This window comes from Aphelocoma coerulescens, chromosome 3, assembly GCF_041296385.1.
Source record: "Aphelocoma coerulescens isolate FSJ_1873_10779 chromosome 3, UR_Acoe_1.0, whole genome shotgun sequence".
NCBI classification, from domain to species: Eukaryota; Metazoa; Chordata; class Aves; order Passeriformes; family Corvidae; genus Aphelocoma; species Aphelocoma coerulescens.
In genome coordinates, this window is record NC_091016.1 from 94,142,920 (window position 1) to 94,159,650 (window position 16,731).

A 16,731-nucleotide genomic window follows, 5' to 3' on the forward strand; every position below is an offset into this window, starting at 1 on the left:
TCAAGAAAAATAAGGTATCCTCAGATTTCTCACACATCAATAGCTTTATTTTTGTTCCCTATAAACACTGCAAGTAGGCAAGTCAGGCAAGAACAAAATTATTCATAACCCCAGGGAATAAAAAAAGAGTAAGATGGAACTGAAAGGAGACGTGACACGCTTCAGCTCTCCCAATTACTCTTGTAGTTGAAAATGTTTGTGTCTCAGGTAAATTATACATATCCCACCTACAGTCTGAATACATAACTTTTATCACCACCACAAGAAAGGGCAACCTAACATTTACATCATGTGGGAAAAGGAGTCAGATGTGTTTATGAATGCATCAAATGAGTTGAAGACTGAAACCAGGCTGAAAATCAACAGTGTGCAACCTCTTCACTCTGTCATAAATCAATCAGCACTGCAACTTAGAACCTTTATGCCCACATTCAAGCAGATTTTCATCCAGTAAAATCATTCTTATTCTGAACTATACACCACCAAAAAAATCAACTTTTACATTTAAAAGCACTGATGTTTCCCTTTTCAGTCCATAGATGTCACTGCACTACCTCTCCTCCTCAGCCATGATTTTCCTGTTCTCTCTCTGAAGACCATATGAAGATCTCCACTTATCAGTAACAGCAGCAGCTGTTCATTCACACTTCTTTTGGAGCCTAACTGATACTTTCCTGTCTGCCAGCTGCAAGAATTGCAAGATGCCTCAGCTGTCTCTCACTCAAGTAATCTTTGGAAGAGGAGAAAAAAACAGGTGGATTCAAACTGGGATGCTGTCAAAGAAAATGAAAAGCACAAAACCCAAAAGCCCAAATGATCAGGTGAGCATAAAGCTACACCTTGAGCCTACTCTTGATCTGGAAGAGTATACTCAGCCTAAATCACTGCTATTTAGGTCTCACTTCTATACAGTAAAAGCTCAAGAATTATAAAATGGATTTTCAAGCAAAATGCAGGGATACAACCTGCAACCAGTGCAAAATGTAGAAATACTGAATGCAGATGAGGGACAGAATGAAGAACACGAAATACTTCTATGAGTGGACTGCAGCTGGCATGAAAAAGGACAGGAGGCAGGAAGAACACTTTCACTTGAGAGCAGTGTGGTTCGACGAGTTTTAACTGAATTATGTAAAAGCTGTTTAAGTAGATAAATGCACTATATGAAGTATATATTTGTGTGTGTGTGTGTGTGTATATTAATATACACAGAGTTAGACATAAAAAGGTTTAGAACTCAATAACTAATCTGTTGTTTCAAAGCACAGTCACCTAATGGAAAAGAACCAGCTAGGGAAGATTTCTCTTCCATGAGAATGCTGAGAAACTATACTCACATATATCCTGCCAAGACTACAGCATTCCCTGCCACTTTACCCTTTTCTAGAGCAAATGCCTCCAAGTTTACTATTTGCTGATATGTATTGCGAAAAAAAGAAGGAATTTGAAAACCAATCTGTAAATTACACTTAAAAATCCAAGGCAAACTTTGCTATATAAGCATAGAGGAGAAGTCACATTTTCTTATCCACAGATGATAATCAAACATGAGAACTTACAGTAGCTATGAAGTTCAGAGAAGGCTTTATAACTCTGGAGTAGTCTAGAAATTCAATAAAATAGTCACTTTGCTTTGGAAATATGATGGTACTTGAATTTTGGGAGATTCCTGTAGAATAATTGTATGTGTTTAGATAACATGCATTTAACACATATATTACTTTAGCAGCAATACAATTTATTCCCCAACTTTGAAATAACTCTATCCTATGTTTCCCCATTTCCACCCCTATCATTCTTCATCCTTCTAGCTGAACATCAGTACAAAGGTGGTATATGTTCTGGTACTGCCTGCTACAACTATAAGGCTATGTCAGAATGACACAAGGAACTTAATCCCAAATCAGCCAGCTTCACCTTGCCAGAGTTTCTACAGAATGTCTGTAACGAAACCCAGTTTCAGGGACAGGCAGAAATTTTGTACACGATTTTTTTTTCTAATGTGCAAGGTGCAGTGGAACATGAACTCACAAAAACCCCTCAGTTTGCAAATCAGTCCATCTAGAAGGGGCTAGACTGTGGACAACATAGGACCAGGGAACTCTTTCTACTAACGTGGCTTACAAATACCCAAAGTCAGGCAAGTTTATGATTAAACCTAAATTTGTAAAATTCAGGCTAATACTAGCAATTCTTTATGCCTGCTCTTCTCATCAAAAAGGATCAGTTACTGACTTTAAGCTCTCATCAGAATGTATTTCTTGGCTATTTAATCAATCATTTAGCATAGAACTCTATTCAACTGAGTTAACAGCTGGTTAAACTATTTAATTTCTAGGCAAGCAACGTTCAGATAATATATCTGCATGTGGATGGTTTGTGCTGACATCAGTATGTGATACTTTTCTAGTGCTCCAAGCTCTTCCACACAGCAGTAAGGCCTTCCAGCCCCACCTACTCTGGATTTCCCTCAGCAGACCTCACACAGCCACATACCTGTGAGTGACTCAGTCACCACTGCGATCATTTCTATCGGCTCTATGTAATCGCTGTCACCTTGGTGCCACGACTGCTCAGCATTCAAGTTTTGCAACATAAGCTTGTTACAGGTTACATTCACAGATCCATTTATCTGCAATGTTGGAAAAAATAACTGTTGAGCCAGAAAAGCCAAGGGCATCCTTCTGTCTACAGTAGCTTATTTCTGGTTAAGTCCTGTAGCTCTCTCCATATACAAGTTTTGGAGAGTCAACACCAGAAAATTATGAATGCTGACCATTTATTTTTTTGCTGTCAGCAACCATTTTTATTGAATCCAGTAGAAGTTCACTACTTTTTTAGAGGCAACAATACTTTATGGAAAAAGTTAATTTTTTTTTCCTAATTTCTAGAATTGTCTATTTCTACATGGCTAGCACCACGGTACCTAAGCTTTAGAGAAAAATTCAATGAACAAGTTCCTGCCTGAGGAGAGGGGTACACCCTATTCAGCATCTGAGCTCAGCGTTTCTGTAGACTAAGTGCTGCTGAAGGCACTGAACTCAGACAGCAGCTAAAGTCACCAAACAGAAAATTACAGTTACCTCATGTAGCAAAACTTTAACCTTTTTTAAACACAGTCCACATCTCAAAAGTGGACTCAAACGTCTGATTTTTCAAAAAGAATGCAATTAATCTATCACGTCTTTTAAGTGTTCAGATTGAAACTGTATGTCGTTTTAAATTTCACGCTTCAGGTTACAATTACTGCAGCAGCTCAAATGTAATTGCTGGCAATTAGTAGGCAAAATGCTTTGGTTTCTACCATGCTAGAGCTCCACCTAGACATTTGGAGTGTTCTCCTCTGGCCTTGTGACACAGAGCTCAGTGTGCAGCAGCACATGGCCAGGGAGCAATCCTTAGTATGAGTCCTCCAGCACCTATGTGGCTCCTGGAAAATTTTTTTACCTGGGTCAACTGGTACTCTCCAAAATAACTTCCAGGCACAGGCAAAGGGAACACAGGTGCCAAGAATCATTCCCAACAAGCAGTCTGAATGTACATGCTTTAGGCTGGAAATTAAAGAGAGTTTAACACTCTCCATGCAAGTGACTCCATAGACCATGCCAGCTGAACTTGGCACTCAGGAATGGTCCCAGGTGTCACTTAAACCACAACAGGACACACACTTAAACAAACTGCTAAGAGATCACTCACCTCCATTGTTGTTGTTATATTTCTCTTGTTTGTCCAGTAAGAGACAGAAAGGCAAGTGACTGTTACAGTTCCCTTTACTGGCTTTCCATACGTGTACCTGAAACACAGCAGGCAAAGTCAAACAACACTGCACCACCCTCCAGGGCCTGGGCTCCTGAAGAGCTCTCAAGGCAAAAGATCCTACTAAAATATTAATCTCTGGCCTCCAAAAATGGCTAGAACACATTCTTCCTTTGAAACATGGAGTTTGCAATACTGAGACCAGTTTATCAACACTAAAGATGGAAGCCCAAAACCTGGAGAAGATACACAGTGCTTCTCTTTCCTGCAAACAAGCTGCTCAAACCTATTAAAATCATTATGGGCTGTACAGTGTACAAAAGTTAACTATACTAAGCTAAAAGCTGGAAGCAAGTTATTGAATAGAACACTGATGTAGCATCATAACTAATATGCATTAGAGTTAAAATGGGATGTGGGAAGTGTAAGTATTTTGTTTACCAAATACTGCTAACACGAAATGAGAAATTTTCAGATATTTGTTAATAATTATTACTAATTATTTAGTAGTCACAGTCTCAAGAAATTATTGCAAACAATGTCCAGCTGGGGCAAATCTGAAAACTGTAACATACTCCCTTCTTAGGATGACAGCAGCAACCTGCAGTCACTGAGCAGCAATGAAATAAAAATTTTGTATAAATGTTTCCAAGTCATACTTAAGAGAAACCATGACATTTTCACATTGCAACAGAGAAGTGAGGGCAGGGAGGAATGACATGGGGACAGACAGGACACCTAAAATCATTCTAGTCCTCAGCAGTAATACATGCAGGTGTGATAACTTTAAAGTACTTTAAATCATTATGCAGCCACTTACGTAATATCAAAGCTGAAAAGCAGACAGAAGGAAAAATCAAACAGCATAGTTACAGGAATAACTCTGATAACACTGTCTTGTATTTTAACTCAGTCTTTCTAATCAGACCTAATTATAGTCATAAGTTTCCATTAACCTTGAAATGACACTGCCATTGGGCAGCATCCCTGTACTTAACTTAATCTAATAATACTCCAGAGAAGAAAAAGGGTTTTATGACATCTACAAGTGTAAGTGGAATAAAAACTCTTGGTATAAATAAGCGTTATGTCTATAAAAACAGTCACCAGGAATGAAGTCATTCTCCATGAATAATTATGATGTATCAGGAAAACTTTGTCACTGCTGGGATTCAATCTCAGGTGATTCACTGGTGTCTAAGTATGAATTTATTGCAGCAGACAGGTACACTTTCAAATACTTTATGAGTATACCAAATGAAAGAGTCAAGTATCCTGTGGAAGGATCCTGTGGAACAACTTAAGAAACCAAATATTACTTGGCATATATATAGTGCAAAGCAAAGCAGAATGGGGTAAAAAAAGGCAAGGAAAACGTTTTTTTTAAAATTCCCCCTTAGGAGATTCACAGAATCATAGAATGGTTTGAGATGGAAGGGATCTTAAAGGTCCTTGCAGTGGACAGGGATGCCACCCACTAAATCAGGTTGCTCAGGGCCCCATCCAACCTAGCCTTGATAGTTTATAATATCAGGTTGCATGGATTCTACAGAACAAAGTGTTTTCTAGAAGTCCAAACATTTAATTTAAATAGCTTGCTACACAATCATTTCTGCATTTCACTTATAAATGGAGTGTTTCTTCAGAAGGTATGTATTTTTACGCATTAGATAACCCACAAAAGACCCTTTATGTTGGTCTTGGAGAGATAGATCAGGTAGGTCTACCTGACTCTCATCTTCAAAAATTAATTAATTTCTCTTTGAAATTAATGCATGGTAAATATTTGTCTAGATATTTGCTCAGCTGAAAAATAAAATATTATTTACACAAGAGTCTACACTGAAGCCTCTTCTGAATTTCTCAAGAGCTTTTAATTCTTTACCCATTTACAGGTATAGGTATTTTGATAGGAGAAACCCATACTTGAAATCCACAATGTTGATTTATTAGAACAAGAAGGATGTTCACAGAAGTTTGCCTAATCTTCCAAGTAGTCTAATAAAATATAGTTACTCTACCTACAGACCTGAATGTGGTAAATTGGAAAGTACCATAAAAGAACTGTAAGAACAAGCAAAAAGCATCAAAATACATATTACAAGCAAAAAACTTAAGATTTTCAAATGAGGTAGCTGAAAATGTATAGCTATACTCAAGAAGTGCTTACCAGACCAAAAGAACTTACTAGAAATCTGAAGATCTACTGAACCTTGTTACAACAAAATCCAGTTCAATTTTGTTGGATACTAACCAACTAATTTTGAATAGATGGGGCTCTGTTAGCATTCTAAATGTAAGTTTTACTTTGACACTTAGAGACCCGCAGTAAGTTTCTTAAGAGTGAGGGTGACAACAGTATCAGTGATTTACTTACTTTGCAGAGACAACACCAGTTACATCTTCATCTCTCAAAGAGTAGTATAAGGGTGTTGTTATCATGACATCAAATTTTGGTAAAACTAAAAAAAAAAGTTACAGAAAGGATTAAATTCACAGCAGATTTTTTTTTTTTTAAGTAATAAGGGTAGAACATGTAATTTGATAAAGACTTCTAGTTTCCTAAGTTTCCTAATATAAGGTAAGATGCATTTTTAACCCAATCCCCAGACTACAACTTTTTGTTGAAAGGAGAATAAAGCATCATAAAAGCAGCCTGCACATAAGCTTGTAAGTCTGAAATATAAAACATTTAGCTTATTCAGCCTTGACAGAATCATCAGCAAGCTTCACAACCACATACTATACAGATATTCTGGGATCATTAAAACTACCAAAGATAAACAGGGCAGCTGATAAGAAGGTATTTTTTGTCAGTCTCGGAGAAGCCAAAGATTTGGAAATTAAAAGTTTTTGTGAGTATTTAAAATGTTCATGCCAGCCAAGGGAAGCTAGTATAAATTAATGGAGGATCACTACTGATTCTGATCACTACTAAATGCCCTTAAATAACACTTACCATATTCCATCACTTTAAATCTTTGATAATGAGCTTGACCCTATTGAAAAAAAATTCATATGAGAAAATACATACAACTGTGGTTAGATTAGTAAATTTAACATACCTTCTTGGCCAAATCCCACCCATATTCCAGTTAAACAACAATTTCTCACATGGTGTGATTTTAAATCATGCCTCAATCACTATCAGCTCCTGTAAAGACCAGTAGTATATATTTGCAAAACAGAAGGACACAGAAGTTCATGTGAAGCAGACTGTAAGTATATATAATGAACAGCTTGTGCAGCTTCCAGTCTGCAGACGTCTACATATGCCTGGCTTCTGTATTAAAAAAAACTGAATACCTGAGCTAGCTAGCATAAAACCACCTAGCAGAAGTAGTCACAGTCATCATGATAAACCATGACTGACATACCAGCAGTACCTTTGTTAGCATATCTTAAATTAACTTCTACAAACAAGAGGCTACTATAGTGTCTATCTAGTGGACTAGACTACTTCAAAAGCATGTATAATCTTATGATTCTACGTTTACTCAAAAGGGGGCTGCAAACAGTCATACTTACTTCAGCAGATACTCCTGTGTTATATCTTCTTGTCTCAGCTATTTATTACTTAAAATCAAGGAAAGAGATACAAAACCCTATAGAACGTGCTGTTACTTGTGCTCTATTTTCCTATTTTTCTAATTTTTTCACTTATTTCCTGATTTTCTTGAAGACGGAAAATGAATATGGATAACCAATTGTCAGGGTACATCAAGATGTATCAGATAGGAATGACTGTTTGTGGCAAGAGAAGATAAACTGAGAACTCCTGTGGTAAAAAAACCTAGGATCAGGACCTAAACTAGAAACAATTATAAATTTTGGTTACCTGATCAACAACTTCGCAAGTTAAGCATCTCAGACCAAGCCCGTTATACATCTATATTTACACATTTCCTAGCAAAATACTCCTGTCAAAGTAAAAATCAGATTGCTGCCCATTTCATTATTAAGTCACTGATCACCAAAATGACTGCCATATTTACATCCCTAGGTTTGAAAATATACATGCAGAACCAGCTATTTTCACAACTTTTGTGCAAATCATAATACGTGCAACACAAAATGCTACAGCACTGACATGCATATATCAGCCCACAGTCAGATTAGTATCAGGTAGTCTCAGGAACATGCATCTTAGGGAAATGACCTGTAATGAATTCATCTCACATCTTGTTCTCTGTACAGCTTTTATTTCCAGTATTAAGTATATATGTGACCCTTGCCATAAAGCAAACCCTGAAAAAAATGTTACCCCAGATAGCATGGTGGAAAAGCACCTCCCTTGAAAATAAAATTTTGTTTCACATTATCTTAGAAGTAAAAAAAACCCACAAAACCTACAATTAAAAACTAAGAGAACTGTAAGTAGTAGAAAACGAGATTACAGTGAGACTAGTACTCCTGGCTGCATCTTCTCTAAAATGACAAGCTTTGTGACAGAAATCAAGCCATGCTTCATGGTTCAGGGAAAGGCAAAGACCCTACTTGGTCATCTTGATGATTTGAATACCAAGCCAGATCTCCCACTAACACACTTTTCAGCCAAGCTGGTCTGAAGTAGGACAAGTAACAGCACTTCAACCACTCTATCATTTTAGTTCATTGGGGCAAGGCTGTCTCTCTGGCAAACATTGTTCAAATATACTGAAGTGGAAGTTGTTAAACCAGTTTCCAGGAACAGTGGCTTTTCAGACAAGCAGTTAGTCAGTTAGTTATATATGCACAACCCCAGAGAGATTTTCAGGAGTTTTCTTTAAGATAGGAAAACAACACCATGCCTATTCCATTTTTTTTTCCAGAGCTGCTTTATTCTAGTACAGGTTTTGTCTTCCGTGCCTTCTCTTGCTTCTTAAGTACACTCACCCTTCCAGACTAACAACATTTTGCTCTAAATCATCATTTCTTAAACTGCAGAACACCTATTGCATTCTGTGTCCATCGCCCAGAGTAAGAAAAAAGTGCCAAAAAAGAGATCCACAGAAGTGTTCTGGGATGATGAGGATGAGCCTTTCTGCAGGAGAGCCTTAGACGCTGTGGATCCTGACATCCAAGAATCCCTAATAACTACAGTCTAGGTTCTGCTCTGCTGTGATGAACCGTCCTGCTTTAATTCATTAGGTCTGATCCAACAAAAGTGAGGTCACAGGAACTGTTCCCCACAGATTTCTCTTCTCTGGCAATTGAAAGTCCCTGGAATGAATCGGATCTGGGTCCACTTTCTTATTTCTTTCTGACATTGACTTGCATCGCTGTTAGAGCATGGGGAAAGACTCTGGGTGTGGTCCAGGGCTTTGCCCTGGAAAAGCGCAGTGCTGGCACCGGCTGCATTCCTGGGGCTACCTCATTGTCTCACTGGCCCTGTCAGGAGCACTCTTCCGCCTTGGCTTTGCAGCTAAATAAAGCAGATTTTTGTCTAGACAGGACTAACAGAAGCACTTCATGATCACTTCCATGCTTTGTTTTCACATGCAGGAAACTCCAAAATGAAATTCTGTTCAAACTCAATAGCACAGTCTCCAGAAACTAGTCAGAGTCCCACCAGTGTCACGACTATTTACACTAGCAGATCCTGATTGAATATCTGTCCACATTTGCAAACTACTGAATACTCAGCCAATGACAAAAGTTTTATGTACAGTCTGATTCTGAAGAAGTGTGACACATTTTTAAGCAATTATATATACAACATTAAACTTAATGCATCAAATGTGAAATCCATAACTGACCTAGCAGTAAAACATGACAGAATTCACTGTGGATACACTGCAACATATATTAAACCTCAAAAGCTAAAAACTTCAATATGTAAAGTATATAAACATTCCCAGTTAATTCTGAAAGTTGCTTTATAGCTGAAGCTTTAAAAAAAAAAAGTAATACTCTTAAAAATATTTTGGAAAGCCCTTGTTGCACCTGAACCATTACTACTCTTCAATATTTGATAATAAATTTATACATAACAACTTCCATAAATTAGATTACAAATTGCTGTTTAACTAGAAACAACTTCTGGTTGGAGGTGTATGCTACTAAAACTCAGCAACTAGAAGTCTTTCAGCAACAGGAAATATAAGATATCCAACTAAAATACAAGGTAGAGACTTGGAAACCAAACTTTAATTACTCTGTCTTGAGTTTTCCTGGAACAGCTGTACTTACACCTGAACTTTTATTAAAAAATACTACAGGATGTTTAACAGCAGCAAGCAGCCAAAACCTGATTTAAAACAGGATTCAGAGGCAGCATTTCCAAAAATCAAAACTCAGTACACTTGAAAACTGATCTGTAATCACGAGAAGGGAAATGTTATTTCATCATTTAACAACTCTTTAAAGACAAGAGGGAAATCTGAGAAAGAAAGCCTGGCTATTTAAGTAGAAAGTTCAGGTCATGGCACAGGATAGTTAAGTCATGCAGAGATCAGTCTGGGTTTGCCATATGAAGATGTTCCTAAAGCCTGAACAGATCCATAAGCTGCACTGGATACCAAGCAGAGCCAGAGCTGGCAGTACTAGTTAAGGATAGGTAGACATACCTATTAAAAATCCCATATATATATACTAAGTCTTCCTTAGGAGTAAATCTAAGTTGTCAGTGACCTCTGTTATCAGGAAGAGATTGCTGAATCTATGCAACTTTATATGTGACACAATAAAACCTGTACGTTCCCTTGAAAAACAGAACTGCTGCAGAATCCAGGTAACAGCTAGGAATATCCACTAGGAGTGATCTACTCACTCACTAGCTTTCACTGAACACCAACTAAATCTCCACTATATCACCACCATAGAGACACCTACACACCTTAATGTTCAAACTGAATCCCATCCCATATGATCCTGTATTTCACTACATAAACTCCCTTGCAATCAAGAGTATAGAGTTTCCCATTAGAAAAGTTATTTTCTTTTATTCTGCAAGGTGTCTTGCAGGTTTCATTAATCCAATGGTTGACACAGTATCAGAAAAATAAGTCTGTGAGACAATACACTAGGCAGACCTACTGTAATAGTGTGAATATTGCAATAGTCATTTAATGTATCTTGCATATGATACCCTTATCCAATGAAGATGCTGTGTAGGCACATGCTGTAGAAATAATGCATAATGCTTTGTCATTATATTCAATATGGATTTTGACAATTAAAGCGGAGCAAGTGTAAACAAAAAAGGGCCTGAAAGTAAACATAAGTATTCCTGTGTGGGACTTGGGGTTGCTGTTCTATTCCCAGAGGATAAGCACTGTAAAATAGCCAGGTTTGTCTGGACACCAAGGTCTAAAACTTTTTAAAAGTAAAATATACTCTTCTTTTTGTCTTCTATTTTGATTTTAATTTCAAAGAGTTTAAATGTCAAAAGGAACCATTTAGCCTGATCTCCTTTTATCCCAGGTTTGGTTCCTTTGTATTCAGCTACTCCAGAAATCTGCACTGTTAGAATGCATCTTCCAAAAAGGCAGTCATGAAGTATTAGAGAACACCCAGAGAACTGCATCAACCAGGGTAGCCAGGAGTGACCCTGTGTCTTGAGCTGACACCTAAGGCCTTTTTAGTTATCAGTTCTCAATGGAGAGTACTGTGAATTTATCCAGACACTTTTTGATCCCACCTGAATTTTCAGTATTCACAATAACTGCTAGTGCTGTGCTCTGCAGTTCAGTTATGATGTTTTAGTCATTTTGAAATCATTGTTTACCTCCTTTACCTGATGCCTTTTAGCTCTGTGTTGAAATAGACAGGAACAAAACGTTCCCGACTTACTTTCTCCTTGTTACTCGTGACTGGAGAAACATTCTCACTCTGACATATATTTTCCAGGATCATTAACCTTCTGTAGCATAGCTAAAATTTAGAATACCATCAACTACAGTCTATTAAGGTTCCCTTCACTTGACTCACAGCTGTTTCATTAGCCCAGATGAATTTACAAGGCATTTTTCTTTCAACCCTACAATTTGTTTTTTCTTTTTGGTTTTGTTTTAGGAGGGAGTGGCACTCATTCAGATACTGGAAACAGCTGCCACAGTTCCTTCATCAATTATCTCCTAATTTCACCATTACTCAAGCCTTTGCAGAAATCCCAAGCAGCATTTCCCACTTTTTTGCTTGGCAAGTGAGCTGTTGAAGGAGCCCACCACTGTAATCAACCTTTGTTTCCCTGTCTGAGCCACACTTCCCCAACTTCTGAAAAGCACCTACAATAGCTGTGAGTGGGGATGGCTTGACAGCCGGATCAGTGAACTGGTCTGGTCTAGGCAAAGAAAAACACAGATGCTTTTCAATTTGGGTCACTTCCCCACTGCACTTTAGATCTCAGCCTGACAGCAGCTGCTTCAGCGTGACTGAGAGGCTGCTGAACAGCAGTCAGGGGATGGGAAGGAGTGGCAGAGCACAGGGAGGAGCGCAGGAACAACTTAATACATTTTTCCCATCACAGACAACAGCAACAACTCCACACCCACATGACAACGTATTTGAAAAATCCAGTTCTGACACTCACTTGAGCACCACCCTCACATACCTAAGCCTACAGAAATCTATCAAACATATAACTGGTACTGGTAAATATTACTCCCAAGTAATACATGATCACATGAGTTTTTCTCCTTTCTACCCATCATCTCCCTCATTATGTAACATTAAACAGTCCTGTTTATACTTGCCAAATGTCTCTGAACAGCCACTGCAAGCCAAATAGGAAATGCAGTTCCCAAATTTTAAGTATTTAAAAGCAGGCTGAATAAACCTGACACACAGAGTTTTGAGCAGTTAAACCTCCAGCTATTTTTGAAACATGTTCCATGGTGTATCCTTCCACAGCTTGAAGGAATGGCCTGAGAGAACTACTGCCAATAGCAACGTGCAACACAGACTCTTCCAGTTTTGTTTTGCAATAGTTCTGTATTACTAGTCATCCCCTCTATTTTATAAAGTTATTTTTTCCTCAGTAACTCATCAGTCATTGTGAATCACTGAAACACCCCTAAAGATCAGTAAATAGTCTTGTTCTTCAACCCTTGAGATGCTTGACTGGCTGCACAGCTGGCACAGCAAATTTCTGTGTATTTGCTTTCAAAATAAACGTAAGGGCACTTCACTTAAAAAGAAAAAAAGCTATACTCCATGAGATCTTTCTTTTATATTAGTATTACAACCCCTCACTATTTTAATAACATTTTTATTCTGGAATCAAAACACAGACCTTAGGATAAAGTATGTATGTGGGGTTTTGTATCCTTCTCTACAAAACCATATACTACTGACAGTCTTGTGAGGTTTGCATATTATCTTTGCATAGTATCTTGCACAATATTTGACATGAGGGAAGGGTTTGGTCATCTCATGAGCCATGTTTATAACTGTCTTCAGCAACGTAAGCACAATTTTATACACAGCTAGCAGAAGAAATAAATCTCTCTGTGATTTGGCAATGTTAATACTCACATTCACTTCCACCTCTATGGACCAGTCTCCTAGTGGAGGGTTCACTGATAACTGAAATTTTTTGGAAACTACACCCAAATCACCCTCCTCCATCAACCACTGCTGAATCAATTTCCTCCGAGGATCCTAGGAGAAAAGTCAAGCTGCATGTTAAATATGAGTTGCCTTGCTAGCAAGATGTAGGTAGCAATACATATGATCTGTATTTTTCACAAATTTGGAACATAGGACACATTCCAACATGTCACTACATTCCTGCGGATACTTACTCGGATATATATATTCAGAGACACCTTGTAAGGTTTAAGATCAGGATAGACAGTGACAATCCGGAAGAGCACATCTTGTCCTGGTTTATACATAGATTTATCAGTCTGGATGAATACAGAGGTGCTCTTTGACATGTACATCAAGCTGGTACGGTTAGAGAAGATGCGCCGGCCACCAGCATGGCCTTCCACCAGTAATTCGTAGTTCCCAGAAGCACTGTTTAGAGGCAGCTTAAAAAGAAATAGTGACTCGCTGTTAGGTATCAAAAATATTCTTGAAGATACTGTTATTTTAAAAACATTTGACAAAAAGAACTAATATATACCTAAACTTGTCAATTTATGTATATTCTCAAAAAGAGAAAGGGTTTTTTTCCATGACTTTAATGTGTTATTTCCACAATTACCTGAAAATGTGTTATCAGAAGCATGTTTTCAACAGACTTCCATCTAATTCAACAGATTTCCGTGTTTTCAACAAGTATCTATGCATTCATATGCCATTCACAGTCTCACACATACATACACTGTGCTCTCTCTTTTCAGTTGTTTAGAAATTTCTTGGGTTTGATATAATGGGCTAATACTCTTCTTAATCACTTTTTTGCCATTAAATTTTCCAAAAAAAAAAAGATCTGAAGAAGGTATGTGTAAGCAAGATGAGCAGGACTGTAAGAGAACTTTGCACTTATTTTTTTACAGTCTTTAGCTTTATATCCTTTGGGGTAGAAAAATCAAACACAGAATTAATATCTCATGAGGTGATGTACTGTTTTTCAATAGCAACTTCACAGATTCTGTCCCATTTCAGTTTAATGATTCATAATTACAGCATATACTGTGACTCATTTAGAAAGTAAAATAATTATTCTTCCCAAAATATTAAGAAATGAAGGAACAGAAATTGCATATGGTTAACTCATTTTGGATAGACATTGAAGGATTCTACAGTACAGGCAGAAAAGACAGGTATCACTGGCAAGGAAATTTAGACCACATTAAGATCAGAGTAATCATGCACAGGTTTCTTTTCTCTCTCTCTCTCTCTCTGTGTCTTTCCAGTGCACAGCAGAAATCCAGAGCTCATAATGCATCACTTCATTTCCTAAAGTTAGCTGGGAGGAATCTCAGTCACAGGGGTTGAAAGGCTTAAAGCAGAGATGCTGCAGCACACTGGAATTTTAGCTGAGCAGAGCCTTCACAGACAACCACTGACTCCAGGGACATCCCAGCCCAGATGCTGGCTTCTGTACTGCCAGAACATCTCTTTGAAGAAAGGAAAGGGTTTTAACACAGCTAATTCCAACAAGCAGCCCTGCTGAAAAGCTTAAGAGTCACATGCTTCTGTTTGGAATTAAAACTGTAAATCTGGAGTAAAACCTCTGAAGTTAAGACAACTAAAGCAAACAGGCTAGCATTTTTCAGCATAACATATGGAACTGAAGCACTTCTCTTGCACTGTAATGAAAATTACAGCTGTTAACTCACCAGGCACAGCACTTCAAAAGTATCCTACCAAGTCCTATAAAGAAAGGCTGAATTGCTGTCAAAGCTCATTTTAACAGTGCACAGTGAGGTAACAGGCATTCACAAACATGGGAAAATGTCACTGGTGACAAATGAGGTAGATGCAAATGTCTGTAGAGAACACATTTCCTTCTCTGTGTGTTTACATCTAAAGAGGTATCAACTACAATTCTATCCCTCTCTGCTGACTTTCGGTTTTTAAAAACAAGCCAGGGAAAAAAAAAACATCAAGAAGGGGGAAAAATAAAAAGGCTCTTTTTCACCCATGAGCAGGCCTATGATGACATGGGAATAAGACATCGCCCCTTTAAAATCTGCATCTAAAATTTAATTTTATAAATCCAAAGCTTCACACTGAAATGGATTTTGCATTTTGTTCAGCTGCAGGTTTTTGTACACACATTGCCAAGAACATATGATTCACATATTTCAACACCCTCCAAATTCCACACCAAGTATTCTGCAGTATCTTACAGCCTTAGCTACTGCATCTATCAAATATTAGCTTATTATTACCTCAAATATTCATTTATGAATGTTTAGTATTTCTTAAAGAAGCTGTAATCCCTAAAAAGCATGTAAGATTCACTACAGGAAGTCCAGGACACATTATAATCATTCAAAATCAAAATGGGGAAAACTAACCTTGTTTTGTTTCATCATTGCAGTGAACTGTACTTACAGCATTATTTTAACATGCTTGCAATTATTGTCTTTGATTTCTTCTTTAAAAATCTGTAAATGCCATTTAGAGACCTCATCTATTTTCCTGTATCTCTTTCCTATCACAAATATTGATAGATTGCGTGGGTTCCTCCCTAGATTTTTACACTTTTTATATCTCAAAAGATCCTTCCTTCCCGAAACACGATAACAAAACTGCCTACTGTATCTTTCTTGATGCAAAGGTCAGAGACAATGAGGTTTGCATGGCCATGGCAGTGGATTAGGACAGCTGAGGTGCAATGTAACCCACCTTCTGTTTCGCACATCTATGCTACCAGAAACTGCACCAATACAACACTTCCACAAGGTCATTGCTACAATAATAGTAACTACTTCAGCCCACCAATTCCTTTTCTAAAGGGTTGTTTCTCAACCCAAATATGAGCAAGGCAGCTTTTAACACTAAGTAGTAGGAACTTGCTGCGAAAATATTTTATCTTAGTCAAAACATCCCAAATGAATGGTATTACTATCCCCATTTTGGCACTCCTAACAGAAGGGAGAAAAAGGCCATTTCACGTACTTCTGACTACACCAACCACCACCACAAGTACCTCAGACAAAGCAACTACTGTTTCCTCTGGAAAAGACAAGGCTGAATCCAGAAATGCATCACCCACCTTCTGCTACCAGCAAATTACACTTTGGACAAAACCTAAGTCTACTGTGGCTACACAAATGAGTAAAAAATCTTGCTGTTAAAAAATGAGTCAGTTCATCCTTCAGATAGCAGCAAGAGAGGGAGGAAAGTACCCTGCCTAGTCTTAGGTGCTTGAACATTTTAAGACCTGCCCAGATTATATTAAGGAACTTGTTAATTTAGGGGTTTTTTTAATGAATGGAATTTTCTACATTTGCTATAGTTCATAAAGATGCATTTCAACCTAGTAATTTTCATAATGTTGAGCTGCTCATTGTCATTGATTATCTATCAAATAGTTCCAGATTATTTAATCAGAGACAGTTTATTTGAGATCAGAACTTAATCCCAGGATTA

General features: G+C 37.7%; 1 protein-coding gene across 1 annotated transcript in view; it reads right to left on the reverse strand.

Moving 5' to 3' along the window:
• Positions 1-16,731, reverse strand: part of CD109 (CD109 molecule) — a 73,149-nt gene that overhangs the window by 40,458 nt on the left and 15,960 nt on the right. The window contains 7 exon segments of the mRNA XM_069011315.1: positions 1,560-1,669; positions 2,497-2,632; positions 3,697-3,793; positions 6,134-6,218; positions 6,716-6,755; positions 13,213-13,338; positions 13,482-13,712. Coding sequence (XP_068867416.1) covers positions 1,560-1,669; positions 2,497-2,632; positions 3,697-3,793; positions 6,134-6,218; positions 6,716-6,755; positions 13,213-13,338; positions 13,482-13,712 — 825 coding nt within the window.